Source organism: Hemitrygon akajei, chromosome 5, assembly GCF_048418815.1.
Source record: "Hemitrygon akajei chromosome 5, sHemAka1.3, whole genome shotgun sequence".
Classification (NCBI taxonomy): domain Eukaryota; kingdom Metazoa; phylum Chordata; class Chondrichthyes; order Myliobatiformes; family Dasyatidae; genus Hemitrygon; species Hemitrygon akajei.
Window position 1 is genome coordinate 42172605 of NC_133128.1, and position 22673 is coordinate 42195277.

Sequence of the window (22673 nt, forward strand, 5' to 3'; positions counted from 1 at the left end):
CCCACTACCCAGATCGTGCTCTACTGTCACTGCTGCAGTGAGAAACGGAACAGGAGCCTCAGAACTCACACCACCAGGTTCAGGAACAGTTATTACCCTTCAACCATCAGGCTCTTGAAGTAAAGGGGATAACTTCACTCAACTTCGCTTGTCCCATCCCTGAACTGTTCCCACAATCTACAGACTCACTTTCAGGGATTCTTCATCCCACGTTCTTGATATTTATTTATTTATTTTTCTTCTTGTATTTGCACAGTTTGTTGTCTTTTGCACACTGGTTGAACACCCAAGTTCACTCTTTCATTCATTTTATTGTGGTTATTATTCTCTTGTGAATTTATTGAGGATGCCCACAAGAAAACGAATCTCAGGGTTTTTACTTTGATAATAAATATACCTTGAACTTTGAAATTCTAGGCTATTTATAAACATTAGAATTTGTATCTTGGCACACAAACCTAAAATATCAGCATCTGGGTGAATGTAGTTTTAATATAATGTTTCACTTGTCTATTCGTCAGTTTTGGTTTGGCTGTCTGCTCATACCCACAGAATGCAGACATACACTACTAATGTTTTCAGGCTCCTTTGCTTCCTGTTTTTAGGTTGCTGAAGGATTTCCATTTATGACTGCATGATGTCCTAAAGAACTTTACAGTAAATGAAACATTCCAGAATAACGACAGCAAATTGTCACATAGCAGGCTCCTATTACATACTGATAATGGTGAGATAATTTGTTTTGATAAAGCTGATTAAGTGATCTCTATATCTAATGTGGAGTGGCACCTTAGTGTAGCGATTACCCCGCTTCACTGTGAGATCAGGATTCAATTCCCGCCTCTGTCTATAAAGTGTTTGTACGTTCTCTCCGTGACCACGTGCTCCAATATCCTCCCACCTTCTAAAGACGTACGGGTTAGTGTTAGTAAGTGTGTACATCCTATGTTTGCACTGGAAGCATGGTGACATTTGCAGGTGCCCAGCACAATCCCTGCTGATTTGATTTGACACAGATGATGTACATGTGGCAAATAAAGTTAATCTTTACCTCTATAATTTTTATTTACACTGAGAATAATTTCCATTCTCTTCAAAACAGTGCTTCCGGTTTTCAGGGAATTCTTGGTATAATGTCATACCTAAAATAAAGAGGAACTGAAAATAAGCCAGGATCTCTATTTAAAAATATATATCAATTGTGAGATCAAAGATATTAATCCTCTGCATTGAGCTTGATCATATGGCAGGCCTCTCCAGTCATCAGCAAGAATGCACAGGTTGACTCTGTGGTTAAGAAGGCGTACGGTGTATTGGCCTTCATCAATCGTGGAATTGAATTTAGGAGCCGAGAGATAATGTTGCAGCTATATAGGACCCTGATCAGACCCCACGGAGTACTGTGCTCAGTTCTGGTCACCTCACTACCAGAAGGATGTGGAAGCCATAGAAAGGGTGCAGAGGAGATTTACAAGGATGTTGCCTGGATTGGGGAGCATGCCTTATGAGAATAAGTTGAGTGAACTCGGCATTTTCTCCTTGGAGCGACGGAGGATGAGAGGTGACCTGATAGAGGTGTATAAGATGATGAGAGGCATTGATCATGTGGATAGTCAGAGGCTTTTTCCCAGGGCTGAAATGGCTGCCACAAGAGGACACAGGTTTAAGGTCCTGGGGAGCAGGAACAGAGGAGATGTCAGGGGTAAGTTTTTTTACGCGGAGAGTGGTGAGTGCGTGGAATGGGCTGCCGGCAAAGGTGGTGGAGGCGGATACGATAGGGTCTTTTATGAGACTTTTGAATAGGTACATGGAGTGTAGAAAAATAGAGAGCTATAGGTAAGCCTAGTAATTACTAGGGTAGGGACATGTTCGGCACAACTTTGTGGGCCGAAGAGCCTGTATTGTGCTGTAGGTTTTCTATGTTTCTAATTGCAACTACAAGAGGAAATTGCCATGAGGTAAGTGAATAATAGTTGATTTTAACTTCCCTAATATTGGCAGAGTGCATGCAAGAAAGTTTTCTGGAACAATATGTAGAAGGCCCTACTTGAGAAAGGGCTATCTATATTCAACCTCTTCTTTGGAGATGAGGGAGGGCAAGTGGTTGATGTATCAGTGTGGGAACACTTCAGGAACAGTGGCCACAGTTTCAAGATAGTTATTGAAAAGGACAGACACAAGTTAAAAGTCCCGAATTGGGGCAAAGTTTTTTTTTGGTAGCAGTAGAGGGGAACATGCAATGGTTGTTTGGGCAAGACTGTTACTGGTAAAGGGGCATCTGGCAAGTGGAAGGCTTTTAAAATTGAAGATGAAGACTTTTTGAGGCTAATTTGTTCCTGCTAATATAAAGGAAAAGGTCTCAAAGGATTAGTGAACACTGGTTGATGAGGAATAAGGAGGCTTATATCTGGTGAAGACAAGTCACCTGAGAGGTATAAGGGATGTTGGCCTACACTTAAGGAAATCAGGAAGGCAAAATGGACCAAAAGATATCCCTAGCAGATAAAATAAAGGAAAATCCTAAGAGATTCCATAAGTATAGAAATAATGAAAGGGCAACTCAGGAGAGAGTAGGTATCACTATGGTAAAATATACGTGGAGGGCCACAGAAGATGGGTGAGGTCTAAATACAGTCTGTATTTCCATGGACTGTAAGTTCAGAGAAGTGAATTGTGATATCTTTAAGCATTTTGACATGATGGAGGAGGTGATTATGGCAATCTTATAACAGATAAAGGTGGATAAATCCCTTGGGCTTTAGCAGGTGTATTCCAACCGGTGGTCCATGGACCCTTGCAAAATAATATTTGATCGTGGCATAAAAAAAGTCTTACTGTAGTTTCCCCACAGACGGGAAGATGTCCAATGCTGTGCATTTATTTAAAAAGAGCTGCAAAAAAAAGCCAGGGAACTACGGGCCAGTGAGCCTTACATTAGTGGTGGGCAAGTTACTGGTAAGAATGCTAAGTCCTTTGGAAAAGCAGCAACAGCCAGCAAAGCTTTGTGTGTGGGATATCATCAGTCACGAGTTTTATCAAGTTCCTTTTCTTTGAGGAAATGAGCAACAGAGTTGACAAGGGCAGGTCAATAAGCATTGTCAACATGGATTTGGCAAGGGCTTTGATAAGGTTCTGCATACTAGGCTGGCCAGAAGATTAGAATACATGGAATCCAGAGTGAGTCAGCAAATTGAGTAGATAGATAGATAGATAGATACTTTATTCATCCCCATGGGGAAATTCAACTTTTTTTCCAATGTCCCATACACTTGTTGTAGCAAAACTAATTACATACAATACTTAACTCAGTAAAAAAAATATGATATGCATCTAAATCACCATCTCAAAAAGCATTAATAATAGCTTTTAAAAAGTTCTTAAGTCCTGGCGGTAGAATTGTAAAGCCTAATGGCATTGGGGAGTATTGACCTCTTCATCCTGTCTGAGGAGCATTGCATCGATAGTAACCTGTCACTGAAACTGCTTCTCTGTCTCTGGATGGTGCTATGTAGAGGATGTTCAGAGTTATCCATAATTGACCGTAGCCTACTCAGCGCCCTTCGCTCAGCTACCGATGTTAAACTCTCCAGTACTTTGCCCACGACAGAGCCCGCCTTCCTTACCAGCTTATTAAGACGTGAGGCGTCCCTCTTCTTAATGCTTCCTCCCCAACACGCCACCACAAAGAAGAGGGCGCTCTCCACAACTGACCTATAGAACATCTTCAGCATCTCACTACAGACATTGAATGACGCCAACCTTCTTAGGAAGTACATTCGACTCTGTGCCTTCCTGCACAAGGCATCTGTGTTGGCAGTCCAGTCAAGCTTCTCGTCTAACTGTACTCCCAGATACTTGTAGGTCTTAACCTGTAGGAGGTTAGGTCAGTGGTAGGAAGCAGACTGGTACTGGAGGGCTGTTTTTTCAGATAGTAACCAGTACCTTGTCCTTTACTGCCACCGTATACATCAATGATTTGTCAAAGAATATAGATGGCATAATTAATGTTTGCAGATGATCCCAAAATTGGTAGTATAGTGGACTGTGAAGAAAGTTGCCTAAAGCTAGATAAACTGGGAAAGTGGGCAAGGGAATGGCTAATGGAACTTTCACTGGAGCAGTGGAGCTGGGGAGTGGCCTTATTGATGTCTATAAAGTTATGAGGAATGTAGTTAGAGTAGATGGTCACAATTTTTCCCTCAGTGCATTGGGGTCTAAAACTAAAATTTATGATGAGATGTGAAAGATTAGAGGGAACCTCAGAGGCAATGTTTTCAGACCGAGGGTGACGAGTACATGGAATACCTGCCAAAGGACATAATAGAGCCAGATATGATTTCAATATTAAAGACGTTTGAACAGGTATATAGATAGAATGGCTTAGAGAGATGAGGCCAAACAAGTGGGATTAGCATAGAATAACCATCTTGATCAGCATGGATGAGTTGGGCCAAAGGGCTTGTTTCCTCACTATAAAGCTCTGTGAACTTTTGTGTCTATGTTAAAGCAAATATATGAAGTATACAATGGTGCATTTAATCCATGGAATTAAGTTGAGCAATAAGATTGGAATGAATAGAGAGCACTGAGTTGTGAGTTGGGAGATCATGATTATTGATACCGTCCTGTGCTTTATGCTTGGCACCGAGCCACAATCAATTCTGGTATGTTTCACATATTGGCAACAAAGTGATTCTGATGTTGTGCTTGTACAAGATGCTGTTAAGGCCGCACTTGGAATACAGTGTTCAGTTTTAGTCACCCTCTTCTAAGAAAGATGTGATTAACCCGGGGAAAAGATACAAAAATTGATTTACGAGGATGTTGCTTGGACTCGGTACTGAGTTTCAGGGGAAGGTTAGACAGGCTGGGTCTTTAATCCTTGGAAGGTAGGAGACTGAGGAGTGATCCCATTCAAGTATGCAAAATCATGAGTGGCATAGATAAGGTAAGCTGTCCTTGTTTCTCAGGGTTGAGGAATCAAAAACTCGAGGACATAGTTTTGAGGAAAAAGATTTAATGAGAACCTGAAGGGAACCTTTTTACACAACGGATAGTAAATGTATAAAACCAGCTGTCAGGGAAGGTGGTTGAGGCAGGTACAATAGATGCATTTAAGAAGTATGCAGTTGGGTACATAAATGACAAGAATTTAAAGAGATACAAGCTCAGTGCTGAGGAATTAGGCTGAGCTTTGATATACATCTTGGTCAGCATGGACTAGTATGAGCCTTTTTCCTGTGCTGTACAACTAGAGCTAGCGTTCTGTTTTCTATTGACAGGGTGAAACAATATGGTATAACCTATGCTAGAAGATGTCATTGTCTCTGTTCAATTTTACAGGTTCAGTTTCACCTTTCCTAGTCTATACTATTTAATTAGTTCCTTTATTCTAAAGGCAGAAATGTCAATTCAATATTTATAATTCCTCCTAAAAGGACAATTAAAAGTTTTCAGTAAGTTTATGAAAGTCTAACATTTTTGCAAAGACAAACTTCCTGAGTAACTATTGTGCTTCCAATGTGTGTGCTTCCCTTTTGGGCTTTTATGCATTTCCCCTGCTCCTCCCACCCTTCTCTAATGTGAATGAAGTTGTATTGCAAATTATCATTGTTTTCAAAACCTGTGTTTAGTTTTTTCAATTTTTATTGACCTACTTCTGTTAAATTCCTCTATTCAATTTTATAGAAATTCAGTGTGCATTCCTTTCTTGTTTCATCTCCATCTCAAAATTCCAAAAGTGAAACAGGGTGGTAACCATTATATCTACAATCCCACCAAAGTTCTTTTACTGTAGTTAGAGTGATTCTACTTCTAATTCAGAGTTTGGGAGTGAGGTAATCCATATGCTAGATCTCAAACCTCTCTCAAATTTATTGTTTATCCCGGCATTAGAGTTAAACAGTGAGGGGTTGCAGTTGATCAGAAATTTAGCTGCTCCAGTCATACTCCTGCAGTAAACCCCTGAGCCACAATAAGAACATTTCCACATGAATTGGACTGGCTTCTGTGATAGTGTGATTTTAGGGTTATCGGGAGTCCATTACATTTTTATTAGCATTTCCAGACTTTAAATTAAGTCATAATGTCATTAATTTTTAAATTACATTAGACTATTAGTTGCATTATGTTCATGGGTTGCTGGGAATCTGTATAGGACTAGCAGTCAGCATGTTCCAGACTTTAATTCCTCTGCATTGCAGTGTGCTGGTATATAGAACATACTTGCATATAATGTCAGTTGAGCCAGTCTCCAGCTTTGACTCTTGAACTCAACACGAGTTTGGAGTAACAAACAATCTGCAGGAGGTGTCGGATGCAGCACTTCAACCCAAAACATCCACAGTTCCTTTCCTCCCACGAACGTTGCTCAAACCACTGAGTCCCTACTGTGGATTGCTTGTTGCTTCATATTCCAGCTTCTCGAGCCTCTTATGTCTCCAGAAGTTCAGGGATGTTCAGTATTGGACTCAGTTGCAGGGCCAGATAAACTGCTCTACTCCAGCGAGAGGCAGTGCATCTCATATCACCTCATGCATTTGAACAAGCCGTCAATAAAAGTGGTAAAGATAAGTCATTAAAACAAAGTTTAATAAAGTTTTAAACCATAAATTGAATGTGGTTCTAAATCAGTTTTAAATTTTATTTTTTTAACACATTAATTTAAATTGTTCAACTTCCTCTATGCCTCCATCGAATCAGAAAGATTTAGAAACAGTACAAAAGGCCCTCACTAGGGTGGAGGCTGGGCAGTGCCTTAATTTCTGCTGCCAAGGGCTTAGTCATTGCTGATGACACATTTTGCCTCGCAGATCAGTCACAGTAGCAAAGGGTGTGTGTGAGCGTAAAGTGCAGGCTTATCCAACTCCATTTCATGTGGAACACTTACGAAAAATAAATCTAGTAATTTTAGAGAATTGCTATATTATTGGCACATGATTTACAACATGGATAAATGTTAGGATTGCACTTGGGTAAGGAAAACAATGAGGTTACTCTTTAGGAATTTAAAAACTAAGTGGGGTAAAGGGCAAACTCGTGGCAAAATGGGTTAGTCAGGTCATTAGCTCTGGCACTTGCTTTACTTACTATTTCTACAGGGATAGAATTGAGAATTTAAGCTAAAGTTATCAAAGCATTTTTGTCCATACTTTAGTATTGTTTTGTTTGCCATACTATCAAGAAGGTTTTAAGATGTTAGGAAAGGATTCAAGGTATTTGGAAGTATGATTTAAAATGAGAAGAAAATAGGCTACACCTAGCAGAAAATGAACTGGTGTTGGGTGTCTTGAAAGAAAGCTGAGGAGTGGCCTTTATAAAGGTCTTTAAACGCCAGAGATTTTGCAGAAGTTGGAAATCCAGAGTAACACACAAAATAAATAAAGAGCGAACATTTCATGCTGAGACCCTTTACCAGGACAGGAAAGAAAGTGGGAGGAAGTCAGAATAATAAGTTGGGAGGAGTGGAAGGAGTTGATAACCATGAAGAAGAAAATGAGGTGGAAGTTAGGTGGGTGGGGGTGAAGTGAGAAGCAGGGAGGTGATAGATAGAAAAGGTAAGATGGAGGAATCTGATAGGAGAGGAGAAACCATGGGAGAAAGGGAAGGAGGAGGGGCACCAGGGGCAGGTGATAGGCATTTAAGAAGAAGAGAAGAGGTAAAAGGGGAGCCAGAATCTGGAATGGAAGAAGAGAGAAGGGTGTTATAGGGATCATCCCTTGTAGTAATGATTAGAGAGGCACAGAGAATCTGTATTTACTGACAATTAACCTTTATTGTCTCAACCAAAAATCATGTGGGTTCACAAACTAACTACCTGTGCACACTCCACTAGAATCCCTGACCTTCCATGAACAGTCAATGAAGATAAAAGGTATTACCCAGGAAAAGAGAACACTGGCCAGGCGCTCCTCGTGCTCCCGGTCTCCATGTGTCCATGGGACCCTCCTGATCCGCGGTGGTTGTTCTCTGGTTACTGAAGGGTCATCATCCCTAAGAGTTCCTGACTCTTGGAGTGTTCCTCATTTGTTGAACTGGTGGATCTCCATCCCATTGGCTCAAGGTCACCTGACCTAATGGGTCACCTTCTTGCTGGCTGTAGTCCAGGGCTACAACCAGCATCATTCTATGCTTTCTGCCCCCCCCCCCCACCCACCCAGCTTGTTCCTTTCAGCTTTGACTGGTTCAAACCAGTCAAACCTTGGTAATCCAGACACTGAGTCTAACAAGATGACAGGTCACTTCTGTACATAGTAAATAGCTACTCATCAGAGAATGGTCTCAGGTTTAGCAGGTCATTAGCTGAAGCTCCCTGTCCACATTCAGTTGCCCTGATTAGATTATCCCAGAGCAAGAATCAGTTCAGAGTTCACAAAATGGGGGGGAAACCGAGACAACTGGATTGTTTGCTTCCCCAGTCCTTGATTCATCTGAATCTGCTAATTTGTAGACTGTGGTTCCTTCTGGCCAACAAGGGCAACACGTACAAAATGCTGGAGGAACTCAGGAGGTCAGGCAGCATCTGTGGAAATGAATAGGTAGTTGACGTTTTCAAGATGAGTCCCTCCTTCAGGACCGAGGAGGGAGGAGGACAATGCCAGCATATCATTCCCCACTGGAGCGGAAGGAGGCTAGCTGGAAGGGCTAGAGATGAAATGAGGCTGCTCTGGGAGTACTGGATACAGCAGATGACCCCCACAGACTCGTGGGTGAAGTGTTGCCTCACTAGGAAGGACTGTTTGAGGCCCTGAATGGAGGTGGTGAGTGGACAGGTATAGCACTTCTGCTTGCAGGGTTGAATGGACAAGGGAATCACAGAGGGAGCGATCCCTCCGGGAAGCAGAGAGGGAAGGGGTAGGTGAAGATGTGTTTGGTGGTAGGATCCGTTTGAGGATGGCAGACATTGTGGAGAATGACGTGCTGCATCTGGAGGGTGTTGGGGTGGTATTAAGGACAACGGGAGCTCTATCCCTGTGAAGATGGCTGGAAGATGGGGTGAAGGCAGATGTCAGAAAATGGGGGAGATGCAGGTAAGAGTAGCATCAATGATGGAGGAAGGGAAAGCCTGACCCTGGAACGGATGGAGACGGAGGAACGGATGAAAAGGAATGGCATCTTTACAAGTGACAGGGTGGAAGAAGCCAGGAAAGCTGCTTCAGAATTATAAATTTCTTTGATGTACAGCTTTTCCACTTGGAGGGAACATCAAAGCTAAATGGTTACTTAGAAATTAAACAAGGAATGGAGAAGAAAATTGTGAAAGTGAATGTTTGGGATTAATGGATTCAACACATTTAAGAGGAAACTAGATGGACGTATGAAGGGTATTGAATTGTGCAATATATTCATTGGAAAAGATGAAAGGAGCATTAGACGCAATATAAAAGCCTGCATGCAAATGTTCAGCCCTGTTGCTGTATCTTCAGTATAAAGTTAAAATGCTGAGAGATGACTCTCCATTGCATGACTCTCTGATTCTAAATTAAAGTGGAAATATGGCCTTGGACTAACAGAACTGAAAAATAATGCTGCTTTTTTTATGCCCAATAGTTTCACAAAACTCAATCTCAGAAAGTCTATTTTGGTTTGAACTTAAAAATAAAGCTTTCAAGTTTCTGGTAAATACCCTAGTATACTCCTACACAAATTCTCAACACCAGCACTTAAATCAAACCAGTCTTTAATCCAGTTTAATTTTGAAACTGAACTTGCTGCTTAATGTGTAGCTGTTTCCAAAATGTGCCGAACAATGTCAGTCTGACGACATTTTAGAAGGCAATCCTCAGCTAAAGCTGGATGACACCTAACTTGTGCAACCCAATATATCTTCCGCTGATTAATTATTTACTAAAATGGTATCAATATAAGCGGGATATGCCTTGGAGATCAGCTCCCCATTGTTGCAGTTGGAACATATGCCAGCAAAACTAATGCTCATCTTGGAACAAATGGCTTGATCGGTTTACACATCAGCATGCCATAGGGCTGGGGGAAAAATGTGTTACAACGAAGGAGCAGCGTGTGAAGTATCAGCTGTCACTTTACTACCCTTAGATTCAAATCGTTGGCGTTAAAACAGGTCTCCATATATCCTTCCTAATAGATGGCAGGAATTTCACTGAATAACAAAAAGAAGGCAAGTGTCGAAAATGCAGTTCACACTTTCATTGGAGAACAACCATTTCCCTTTTGACACATTTCTTTTATACTTGGATCTATTCTAATGGGCTTCCTGTTTCGTTCAGCAGTCAGGAAGCTTGGCGACACTTGCGCTTTGAAGTAAGGCAATGTTGCCAGAGTGTATTTCATCTGAATTGAAACGACTTTATTCCTTAAATCCCTCACATACATGAGGAGTAAAAGATCTTTACGTTACATCTCCGTCTGATGTGCAACGTGCAAATTATAGTAATTTGTAATAAATAGAATGTACAGTAAGGTATAAAACAGAACAGTCAATATAACTTAGAAATAGAATTGTGTCAGCGTGAGTTAATCAGTCTGATGGCCTGGTGGAAGAAACTGTCCCGCAGCCTGTTGGTCCTGGCTTTTATGCTGCGGTACCATTTCTCAGATGGTAGCAGCTGGAATAGTTTGTGGTTGGGGTGACTCAGGTCCCCAATGTCCCCAATTTTTACATACCTGCCTCTGTAAATGTCCTGGATAGTGGAAAGGTCACATCGAGAGATGCTCTGGGCTGTCCGCACCACTCTCTGCAGAGTCCTGTGATTGAGGAAGGTACAGTTCCCATACCAGGCAGTGATACAGCCAGTTAGGATGCTCTCAATTGTGCCCCTGCAGAAAGTCCTTAGGATTTGAGGACTGGTGCCAAACTTCTTCAACTGTCTGAGGTGAAAGAGGCACTGTTGTGCTTTTGTTTTCTGTTTAAGTCTGCACTGTCATCTCAAACCTGGCACAAAACTCATGATCTACTAAAGAATATAGATCACATTACTAGCAGCCATATTAAAGCATAAAATACTATATCTGCAAAGTCTTCCACTCCTTTGACAGGATAAGTTAATCCACACAGATGACTCTTCCAGCTATATTCCAAGGATTGGCAATCATGCCACTCAGATGAACCACCAAACACCCAAACCAGCCATTCTGAACTCTGACACTTTGAACTCCGAAAAGAGTTGAGAATGTTCTGAAAGTCTGCTTGAATAAGCATAACATTTGCCCTGATCCACGAGTAGACTTGGCTGATGACCAAACAAAACTGAGAAGGAACTTCTGAAATGCAGAAGGAGCATACAGAACAACACATTTGGCACTGTCTGGTCCACAATGTCAGATCCCATACTGTCCTCACCAGCCACGTGAGAGGTAGCATGCCATCCCTGACTCCAAAGGTCTGCCTGAGACAACACTTAGACAGGAAATGTATCTTATTGTCATACAGCACTATAGTACAGAAACAGGCCTTTCAGCCCATCTGTTTTTCTGCCTAGTTCCATTTAAACCACACCCAGTCCTCATCCATATACCTGTTCTTAAATGTTGCATTTGAAACTGCATCCAGCGCCTCCACTTGCAGCTCATTCTGCATTCATTCACAACACACTAAGTAAAGAAAGCCCCCCTCAGATTCTCCTTAAATATTTTACTTTTCAGCCTTAACCTACAACCTCCAGTACTAGTTTCAACCAACCTCGGAAAAAGCCTGCATGTGTTCACCCTATCTATGTCCCTCAAATTCTGTATACCTCTATCAAATGTAAAGTCCTAACCTATTCAACTTTTCCCTATAACTCAGGATCTCAAGTTCTGGCAACATCCTTGTAAATTTTCTCGGTACTCTTTCAATCTTATTGACATCTTTCCTGTACGTAGGTGACCAGAACTGCACGTAGCACTCCAAATTTGACCAAACCACCTTCAACACAGCAACATCCCAACTCTGAATGGCTCACTCCATGTGCGTCGATTATGCAACCTACCAGAATGGTTCCTCCCTCGAATTCGCTTCATCTTCGCTCGCCTCATCATTGTTTGCGGTGATAATTTACTTCAGTAGAGGCGTTATTCATATTGCTTTAAGTCAAATTCCTTGCCTTTTGAGCTGCTGGTGCACTGTTGCAGGCGTTCAGTCGCGCCATCTTACACCAGAAGCAGAGGTGTCGTTCCACTAAATAGCTGACCATCAGGCTTCCCTTTCTGGATCTTGGATTAGCTGATACTGCGGGTGGCCCTTTCTCTTCAGGAACCATCCACCTCCTCCTCAACCTTTTAACTCCTTCCCCCTCAAAAAAATAACCACGACCTATCCCCAATTGTTACCTCTCCAAAGTTCTTCAATTTGTGGCAGTCTTCCAAGCTTACATCTCCTTAGAACTTGTTGTTCTCGATATTTATTGCTTATTTATTATTATTATTATTATTATTATTATTATTATTAATTTCATTTTGTATTTGCACAGTTTATCTTTTGCACACTGGATGAACGCCCTAAAGACATGGTGCTTCATTGATTCTATTATGGTTATTATTCTATAATGGATTTATTATGCATTGTATATGACAATATCTGTGTACTTTTGATTATATATTTACTTTGAACTTTGAAATTTAAATTCCCTATAATCAGGCTTCACTGAAGTGCAAAAACAATGTATGTTGAATTAACATGACATGCTCATCCTTCTTGGTTCTGGGCTTTTGATATTGTTGACCTCCAATGCTTCTCTATAGCTGTCTATCATCTGGGGGGTGGGGGGTTATTGAGGATTCTTTCCAAATTTGGCTCTCCTCAAAATTTCTCACCATCCTCCACTTATTTCATGATAACTAGTAATTGAATAGACCTATCACAGGTTCGACTACAATGTGGACTGGGGAGAGGCGAAGACTGTGGGGTGATCCTTTCACTGTTTGTGCTTGACTTTCATGTACCCCGGCCGCAGAAGTCGAAGTGTGTGTGTCTTTCTGTAAGTTTCCGTGTGAGAGTGGGTCAAGCATTCCCATAATTCATTAGGATGTTACTTGTCTTCAAGGACATTTTGAGGACATCCTTTAAGTTTCTTTCTCTGTTCTCCTTTGAAATTATTCATTGTGATGGAACTCGGTGCTTGTTTTGGGAATCTGGTGTCAGACATGAGTGATGTGGTCTGTCGCTGGAGACAGCTTTGCATGGTCAGTACTTTGATGCTGATGTTTCGCACTACCACAGAGCCGAGTGACGTAGTGGGCTAGTTCAGAGGCTATTTAAAACTCAGGAACTGGGGATCATGTTCAAGTCAGACTGGATAAAATGGAATTGACATGAGTGAACTGAATGGGTTGTTATGACAGTCTAATTGTTTCATAGTCCCATTACTGGTACTAGCTCTGCACTGCCTGCAGTTATCTTTTCCAGTTTTTATGGTGGAGTTCAAACTTGTATCATGGAATCACTATTCACTTACACACTAGTACAGGAGCTTACAAGATGTAGTACGCTGCATTTGAGGCAGAGCCTGTAGGCAAACCTTAATTTTCGGAGCTGCAGTACTTCATCTCCCCTCCAGAAAGACCCTACTCAGTTCAATCTAATCCTCTGGATGAGTAAAAACCTGTTCAAACTCCACTGCAAAACAATGTCATTCCAACCTTAGTCCAACAAACTGATGCTTGTGTTGCGCATACTCTAAGACTAAGCTCCTATCTTCCTCATTAATTGCTGTATCATGGGATCTGTGATAGGCACCTGAAAGGCACCATTACGTGTCCCCACCACTCTACTCGGCAACGCCCTCTACAACAATGGAGGTTTCCAATGGGACCCTGCCTTGGCAACTATTGGTGATGATGTTCAGCAGCGTGCCGACATGGGCTTCATTGAGCAGGGTCATAGATCTGGCACCAAGCTCAAGGTCTACTGAGCAGCAGTGATCTCTGCTTTCTGTGTGCATTTCAACTCACAAAACATTGAAAATGCATCAGCAAAATAGACGATAGGTGCAGAAGTAGACCATTCGGTCCTTTGAGCCTGCACCGCCATTTTGAGATCATGGCTGATCATCTACTATCAATACCCGGTTCCTGCCTTGTCCCCATATCCCTTGATTCCCCTATCCATAAGATACCTATCTAGCTCCTTCTTGAAAGCATCCAGAGAATTGGCCTCCACTGCCTTCCGAGGCAGTAGATTCCAGACCCCCACAACTCTCTGGGAGAAGAAGTTTTTCCTTAACTCTGTCCTAAGTGACCTACCCCTTATTCTCAAACCATGCCCTCTGGTACTGGACTCTCCCAGCATCTGGAACATATTTCCTGCCTCTATCTTGTCCAATCCCTTAATAATCTTATATGTTGCAATCAGATCCCCTCTCAATCTCCTTAATTCCATCGTGTACAAGCCCAGTCTCTCTAACCTCTCTGCCTAAGACAGTCCGGACATCCCAGGAATTAACCTTGTGAATCTACGCTGCATTTCCTTTACAGCCAGGATGTCCTTCCTTAACCCTGGAGACCAAAACTGTACACAATACTCCAGGTGTGGTCTCACCAGGGTCCTGTACAAATGCAAAAGGATTTCCTTGCTCTTGTACTCAATTCCCTTTGTAATAAAGGCCAACATTCCATTAGCCTTCTTCACTGCGTGCTGCACTTGCTCATTCACCTTCAGTGACTGATGAACAAGGACTCCTAGATCTCTTTGTATTTCTCCCTTACCTAACTCTACACTGTTCAGATAATAATCTGCCTTCCTGTTCTTACTCCCAAAGTGGATAACCTCACACTTATTCACATTAAACGTCATCTGCCAAGTATCTGCCCACTCACTCAGCCTATCCAAGTCCCCCTGAATTCTCCTAACATCCTCATCACATGTCACACTGCCACCCAGCTTAGTATCATCAGCAAACTTGCTGATGTTATTCTCAATGCCTTCATCTAAATCGTTGATGTAAATCGTAAACAGCTGTGGTCCCAATACCGAGTCCTGTGGCACCCCACTAGTCACCACCTGCCATTCCAAGAAACACCCATTCACCGTTACCCTTTGCTTTCTATCTGCCAACCAGTTTTCTATCCATGTCAATATCTTCCCCCCAATGCCATGAGCTCTGATTTTACCCACCAATCTCCTATGTGGGACCTTATCAAATGCCTTCCGAAAATTGAGGTACACTACATCCACTGGATCTCCCTTGTCTAACTTCCTGGTTACATCCTCGAAAAGCTCCAATAGATTAGTCAAGCATGATTTGCCCTTGGTAAATCCATGCTGGCTCGGCCCAATACTATCACTGCTATCTAGATATGCCACTATTTCATCTTTAATAATGGACTCTAGCATCTTACCCACTACTGATGTTAGGCTGACAGGATGATAGTTCTCAGTTTTCTCCCTCCCTCCTTTCTTAAAAAGTGGGATAACATTAGCCATTCTCCAATCCTCAGGAACTGATCCTGAATCTAAGGAACATTGGAAAATGATTACCAATACATCCGCAATTTCCAGGGCCACCTCCTTTAGTACCCTAGTGTGCAGACCATCTGGACCTGGGGATTTGTCAGCCTTCAGTCCCATCAGTCTACTCATCACCGTTTCCTTCCTAATGTCAATCTGTTTAATTTCCTCTGTTAGCCTATGTCCTTGGCCCATCCATACATCTGGGAGATTGCTTGTGTCTTCCCTAGTGAAGACAGATCTAAAGTACTTATTAAATTCTTCTGCCATTTCTCTGTTTCCCATAACAATTTCACCCAATTCATTCTTCAAGGGCTCAATATTGTTCTTAACTATCTTCTTTCTCTTCACATACTTTTGCTATCCTCCTTTATATTCCTGGCTAGCTTGCGTTCGTACCTCATTTTTTCTCCCCGTATTGCCTTTTTAGTTAAGTTCTGTTGTTCCTTAAAAATTTCCTAATCATCTGTCTTCCCACTCACCTTAGCTCTGTCATATTTCCTTTTTTTTAATGCTATGCAATCTCTGACTTCCTTTGTCAACCACTATGGCCCCTTTCCCCCCTTTGAATCCTTCCTTCTCCGGGGGATAAACTGATTTTGCACCTTGTGCATTATTCCCAAGAATACCTGCCATTGCTGTTCCACTGTCTTTTCTGCTAGGATATCCATCCAGTTAACTTTGGCCAGCTCCTCCCTCATGCCTCCATAGTTACCCCTGTCCAACTGCAACACTGACACCTCCGATCTGCCCTTATCCTTCTCAAATTGCAGATAAAAACTTATCCTATTATGGTCACTACCTCCTAATGGCTCCTTTACTTCAAGATCGCTTATCAAATCCTGTTCATTACATAACACTAAATCCAGAATAGCCTTGTCCCTGGTCGGCTCTCGTACAAGCTGTTCCAAGAATGCATCCCCTAGGCACTCTACAAACTCCCTATCCTGGGGTCCAGCACCAACCTGATTCTCCCAGTTCACCTGCATGTTGAAATCCCCCATAACTACTGCGACATTACCTTTGCCACATGCCAATGTTAACTCCCTATTCAACTTGCACCCAATATCCATGCTACTGTTTGGTGGCCTGTAGACAACACCCATTAGGGTCTTTTTGCCTTACTGTTCCTCAGTTCTATCCACACAGACTCTACTTCTCCTGATCCTATGTCCCCCCCCTTGCAAAGGATTGAATCTCATTCCTCATCAACAGGGCCACCCCACCCCCTCTGCCCACATTTCTGTCCCTACGGTAGCACATATACCCTTGTACATTCATTTCCCAGGTCTGATCTCCCTGCAGCCATGTTTCCGTTATACCAACAACATCATAGTTACCCATTCGCACCTGAGCTTCAAGCTCATCCGCCTTATTCCTGACACTTCGTGCATTCAGATATAGAATTTTTAGCCCATTTCTCCTCTCTCTGTTTAAATCGCTGCCTATTGTGCTTAACCCAGCTCCCCGAACTCCCATCGGGCTATACGCCCCTTGAATTTTGTTGTCCTTCCTAAATTTACTTATTCTTTCTGCACATTTAACTCCATGTTCCGTCAGACCATCCCTCTGTACATGTGTCCTCCTTATCACTTGTTCCGCCTCACCTTTCTCTACTACACACTTAATATTCCGGAACCGTGTAGTCCCCACCTGTCCTTTATTCTTCATCTCGCTATCCTCTCTCACATTCTGGATCCCTGCCCCCTGCAAATTTAGTTTAAACCCCCCCCCCCCCCCGAGAAGCACTAGCAAACTTCCCTGCAAGAATGTTAGTACCGCTCCAGTTCAGGTGTAAACCGTCCAGTCGGAACAGATCCCACCTTCCCTGGAACAAAGCCCAATTATCTAAAAACCTGAAGCCCTCCCTCCTGCACCATCCTCTCAGCCACGTATTAATCTGTATAATCCTTCTGTTCCTTGCCTTCCAAAATCTTCTAAATCCACTAATGGGTTAGAAGAACCAAAGTCAATATTCTCTCCCACATAAACATTATTAACACAGAAGTGCTGATCATGCACAGCCAGTTCCGGAGGCTAGTCACATTGTTTGTGTGCCAGATGCCAGAATCATGAAGCAAGCAATCTCTTCCAAACTCTTGTCATGACAAACTATTTCCAATGACGTCAGGGAAAATACTTCCTCTTAGCCTCTTTGAAGGAGTATTTCATTCTGGTTGGCTCACGAGTGGTTCAAGACCACTCAAACTGGCAGAGAAGAATCCAGGAAGGCACTTTGAGTTCCTTTAGGTGGAGTATATGGAGGTCATACAAAAAAACAGCAGAAGAAAATTCAAAGACAATTTATTATCAAAGTACATATATGAAAAAGATACAGTACTTTTCCAGCAACTATGACAAATAAACTCTTCTCGGGCTTCTAGCCAGGTACAGGTATCGACTATAACCGACATTTTGATGACAAGCTCTGCCATCTTCATCAGGGATTATGCCTGGTGGTATTTATACCTCCACAGATCATCCCTCCTGATTGGTTAGTCCTCATCCAATCAGCTTTCCACATCCCACCATGTTTATAATCAAATTCCAGTTCTTACTTGGAGTCATTATTAAAATTATCAGGGAGGCTAAGAAGCCATCTTCATATTTTAAAAGCTACTTGATTGAGCACTTGGAGTATTCTAACTTATGGAGCTCAAATTGCAAGCTGGAAAGTTGAATACATTTTCACAAGCATTTATATGAGACGTCTTTTACATCCACTTTAACTTCACCACATCTATGCTGGAACTCTCCATTATGTCTAAATGAGCGATTTAATTGAGCACTTGTTATTCATAACACCGAAGTCTTTGGGCCGACTGGTGGAAAATGGCTTTATTATAGCTACGTACTTGACAGAGACAGCTTGAACATAAAGGGCTTGCTTCCATGCTGTATGTCTTTATCATCCCGTGACCCAAGAGCCAAGGAGGCATGGTTAGCTATTTTAAAGGGCAGTTAAAACTCAACTATCTTGTTGTTTGTCTGGGGGTCACCTACAGACCAGGCAGGGCAAAGGTCAGAATCAGGTTTATTATAGAACACAGAAATCTACAGCACATTGCAGGCCCTTTGGCCCACAATGTTGTGCTGACCATGTAACCTACTCTAGAAACTGCCTAGAATTTCCCTAGTGCATAGCTCTCTCTTTTTCTAAGCTCTGTGTACCTATCTAACAGGCTCTTAAAAGACCCTATTGTATCCACTTCCACTGCTGCTGCCAGCAGTGCATTTCACACACCCACCACTCTCTGTGTGACAATCCCTCAGTACCTATTTCCAAGCACCTTAAAACTATGCCCCCTTGTGTTAGCCATTTCAGCCCTGGGGGAAAAGCCTCGGGCTATCCACACGATCAATGCCCCTCATTATCTTATACACCTCTACCAGGTCACCTCTCATCCTCCATCGCTCCAAGGAGAAAAGGCCAAGTTCACTCAACCTATTCTCATAAGGTACGCCCTCCAATCCAGACAACGTTCTTGTAAATCTCCTCTGCACTCTCTCTATAGTATCCACATCCTTCCTGTAGTGAGGTGACCAGAACTGAGCACAGTTCTCCAACAGGGGTCTGACCAAGGTCTTGTATAGCTGTAACATTACCTCATGGCTCTTGAACTCAATCCCATGGCTGATGAAGGCCAACACACCATACGCCTTCTTAACAACACTGTCAACCTATGCAGCAGCTTTGAGTGTCCTAAGGACACAGACCCCAAGAACTTTCAGATCCTCCACACTCCCAAGAATCTTACCATTTATATTATGTTCTATCTTCAAATTTGACCTATCAAAATGAACCACCTCACACTTATCTGGGTTGAAGTCCATCTGCCACTTCTCAGCCCAGTTCTGCATCCTATTGATGTCCCACTGTATCCTCTGACAGCCCTCCACACTATCCACAACACCCCCCAACATTTATGTTGTCAGCAAACTTACTAACCCACTCTTCTACTTCTTCATCCAGGTCAAAATCACAAAGAGAAGGGGGTCCCAGAACAGATCACTGCGGAACACCACTGGTCACTGACCTATTGTCACTGACATATGTCAAGAAATTTGTTGTTTTGTGGCAGCAGTACTGTTTATTTCATAAAAATTAATACAAATTACAATGAGAATATATAAAAATAAATAGTACAAAGCAAGAGCAAAATATCGAGGTACTGTTCATGGAGCATTCAGAAATTTGATTGCCGAGGGGAAGAAGCTGTTCCTAAAAGATGGAGTGTGCGTCGGCAGGCTCTTGTACCTCCTCAGACAGTAATAATAATAACAAGAGGGCATGTCCTGGATGTGAGGGCCCTTCACATTAGATGCCGCCGCCTTGAGGCACCATTTTTGAAGCTGCCCTCGATAGAGGGGCGGGTTGTGGTCCTGACGTATTGGCTGAGTCTGCCACCCTTCGCAGCTTTTTTTGATCCTGCATCTCCAAAATAGACGGTGATGCAACCTGCCCGAATGCTTACCGTGGTGTTCATCAGCAGAAATTTGCTAGAGTCTTTGGTGACATGCCAAACGTCCTCCAACTCCTAATGAAATAAAGCTATTAATGCGCCTTCTTTATAAATGCATCAATATGTTGGGTCCAGGGTAGATCTTTTGAAATGTTGGCTCCCGGGAACTTGAAGCTGCTGATCCCTTGACAGGGGCTGCTGTGTGTTCTCCCTATTTCTCCGTCCTGAGGTGCACAATCAATTACTTGGTCTTACTGATAATGAGTGCAAATTTGTTGCTGCGATCGCTCTCAACCAGCTGATCTGCCTCACTCCCATATCCCCCCTCATCATCATCTGAGATTCTGCCAACAGTTGTGTCATCTTCAAATTTATACATGGCCTTCTCCACACAGTCATGAGTGTAGAGAGAATAGAGCAGTGGGCTAAGCACGTATCCTTGCGGTGCACCTGTGTTGGTTGTCAGAGAGGAGATGTTGTTTTGTTTCCAATCCGCACTGACTGGTCTCCTGGAGAGGATGTCAAGGATCCTGTTGCAGAGGGAGATCCAGAGCTCAGGGTTTGCAGCTTGCTGGTTAGTACTGAGGGGGTGATGGTGTTGAATGCTGAGCCGTAATAAATAATCTGCAGACTGCCGTAAGTATTGCTGTTGTCCAGGTGGTCCAAGGCTGAGTGGAGAGCCAGTGTGATTGCATCTACTGTAGATCTTTTATAGTGGTTGTTAAGTTGCAGAGGGTCCAGGTCCTTGCTCAGACAGGAGTTAATTTTTGCCATGACCAACCTCTCAAGGCACTTCTTTACAGTAGACGTGAGTATTATTGGGTGATAATTATTAAGGCAGCTCACCCTGCTCTTCTTGGACCCTGGTATGATTGGTACCCTTTTGAAGCAGGTGGGAAACTTCACTGCACCAATGAGCGGTTGAAGATGTCCTTGATCACTTCAGCCAGTTGGTTGGCACTGGTTTACGGTGCCTTGCAAGGTATGCCACTGGGGCCTAGTGCCTTGATAGGGAAGATGGTCAACTTCCTTCCCTAATGGATATCAGAGAACCAGTAGGGTTTTCCAACCTGGTAGTATCATGGTCACCATTCCTTGTACTCGATCTAGAATCTCTTCTTACTCATGATAATTCATTGCAGATGTTTTAAATTACTTAAATATAAAACTCCCTCACAACTGTAGTGAGATTTAAACCCTTGTTATGTAATGAAACATTGTAGGTCTACTGAAAGAGAGGGTCAGGAGGAGTAAAGCATTCAAAGGCATAGGTTAGATTGGACTAGTAAATGGTTTGAATCCACGGTAGTCTGGGTATGATGAAGGTTGGAAATGAATGGAAGATATAATATAATGATGTGTCGCATTGGGAATGTAACCCAGTAAATCTGTGGTGGAAGAAGCTGGTGATACTGAGAAGTTCAAAATGAGATCATGGTAGTGAGGACTCAGTACCTGAAGAGAAGATAAGTAGAGAAAGAGAAGGAGAGAAAAGAGGAAGTTATATCTTTGTGGAGTTTGCATGTTCTCCTTAGGACTCTATGGGATTCTACTTAGTGCTCCGGTTTTCTAATATCACAAAGATGTGTTGGTAGTTGTTGTAAATTAGTTCTTTGTATACCCAAATTATAAAAATGTTATTGAGAGTTGATGGATTTAGGGAAAGAAGCAGAGTGAGAATATAAGCTGGCATGGACTTGATGGGCTGAAGGGCTTCCTGTGTTGTCATAAGTTCAGAGGAATTCCAGCTGTGGTTTTAAAAGAGAATTGAACATCCAATTTCTTGATTGCATAACAAAACCCTGAATTTATCTTTGAATGTATCTCTGCGCCCTGTGACTAAACGCACTGTTCAGAATGGTATGTGCCATAAGAACTGAATGTTAGATCAGCATGAAATGATTTTGATTTTGGCTAGGTTTGCAGTAAAGATGCTGCAATTTAACTCATTTTAGCTAATCTGGGAAAGAATTTAAAAAAAATACTGATCACAGTTTAGTGTCATGTGCTCAAGAATTCGCAAGGAATCAGGTTCAAGCTTGTTTGTAATGTTGCCCAATAAAAGTATTGCTGTATTATGTGATGTATTTTTGATGTTTCCAAACTGAATTCCACAAAAGTATCACTGCCAAGAGGATAAAAGAGCAGAAGAGAGGAGAAGTGAATCTGAAAAATCAGTCTGTGTGTGGTCATCTTGGGGGCTTTATGCTTTCTGTTTGCCAGGATGGATGCAGGTTTCCCTCTGGTGATAAACTGCAGTACTTCAGCACATAACGATGCCAAGAAAAGGAAAATGGTGAGCTGAAAACACTGAACTGCATACCTCACAATATGGAAAAACCTCTTAACTGCAGTGCTGTTTGCAGCTCCGCACACTGCACCGTTGATCCAGGCCTGAGGACGGAAGATGGAATGCAACTTCTACAGCAACTATGTAAATTCCAAATAGTAAGTGTAAAATACAACTTCAGTGTGAGTATTTTGGTAAATACCCTTCAGAAACCATTTCATAATTTTACACTCAAATTCTTTCACCTTTTATTTCCTGAAGGTGCTGGGCTGAGCCAACGTATAACATAGTTGGATTAAAGTTTCACGGAGACAGACCACTTTATGATAATAATGCTAGTATTAAAAATGACAGTGCAGGTGGTCAAATTGTGATGCTAGTGCTTGTTTTGTTTTATATTTATATGGGGATGCAATTAGAAATTTAATTTATTTATTAAAAATCTGTGGCTGTGGATCAGCTTGTCTAAAGTGAATCAGGTAAAGAGCTGGAGGCAGGACTAAACTTACTGCCTTTTGCT

General features: G+C 42.3%; 1 protein-coding gene and 1 long non-coding RNA gene across 3 annotated transcripts in view; one reads left to right on the forward strand and one right to left on the reverse strand.

The window, feature by feature from the left end:
* Positions 1-22673, forward strand: part of gpr156 (G protein-coupled receptor 156) — an 83550-nt gene that overhangs the window by 23657 nt on the left and 37220 nt on the right. The window contains exon 2 of one of the 2 annotated variants that reach the window (XM_073045341.1): positions 22087-22311. In XM_073045341.1, coding sequence (XP_072901442.1) covers positions 22195-22311 — 117 coding nt within the window. In that variant the 5' untranslated portion in view covers positions 22087-22194. Of the gene's footprint in view, positions 1-21955; positions 22312-22673 lie in introns of those variants that run through there. The other variant, XM_073045343.1, reaches the window with a different exon arrangement.
* Positions 1-22673, reverse strand: part of LOC140727687 (uncharacterized) — a 76118-nt gene that overhangs the window by 9954 nt on the left and 43491 nt on the right. Inside the window, exon 2 of the long non-coding RNA XR_012098899.1 lies at positions 1052-1142. This is a non-coding gene — a long non-coding RNA (uncharacterized lncRNA). The remainder of the gene's footprint in view (positions 1-1051; positions 1143-22673) is intronic.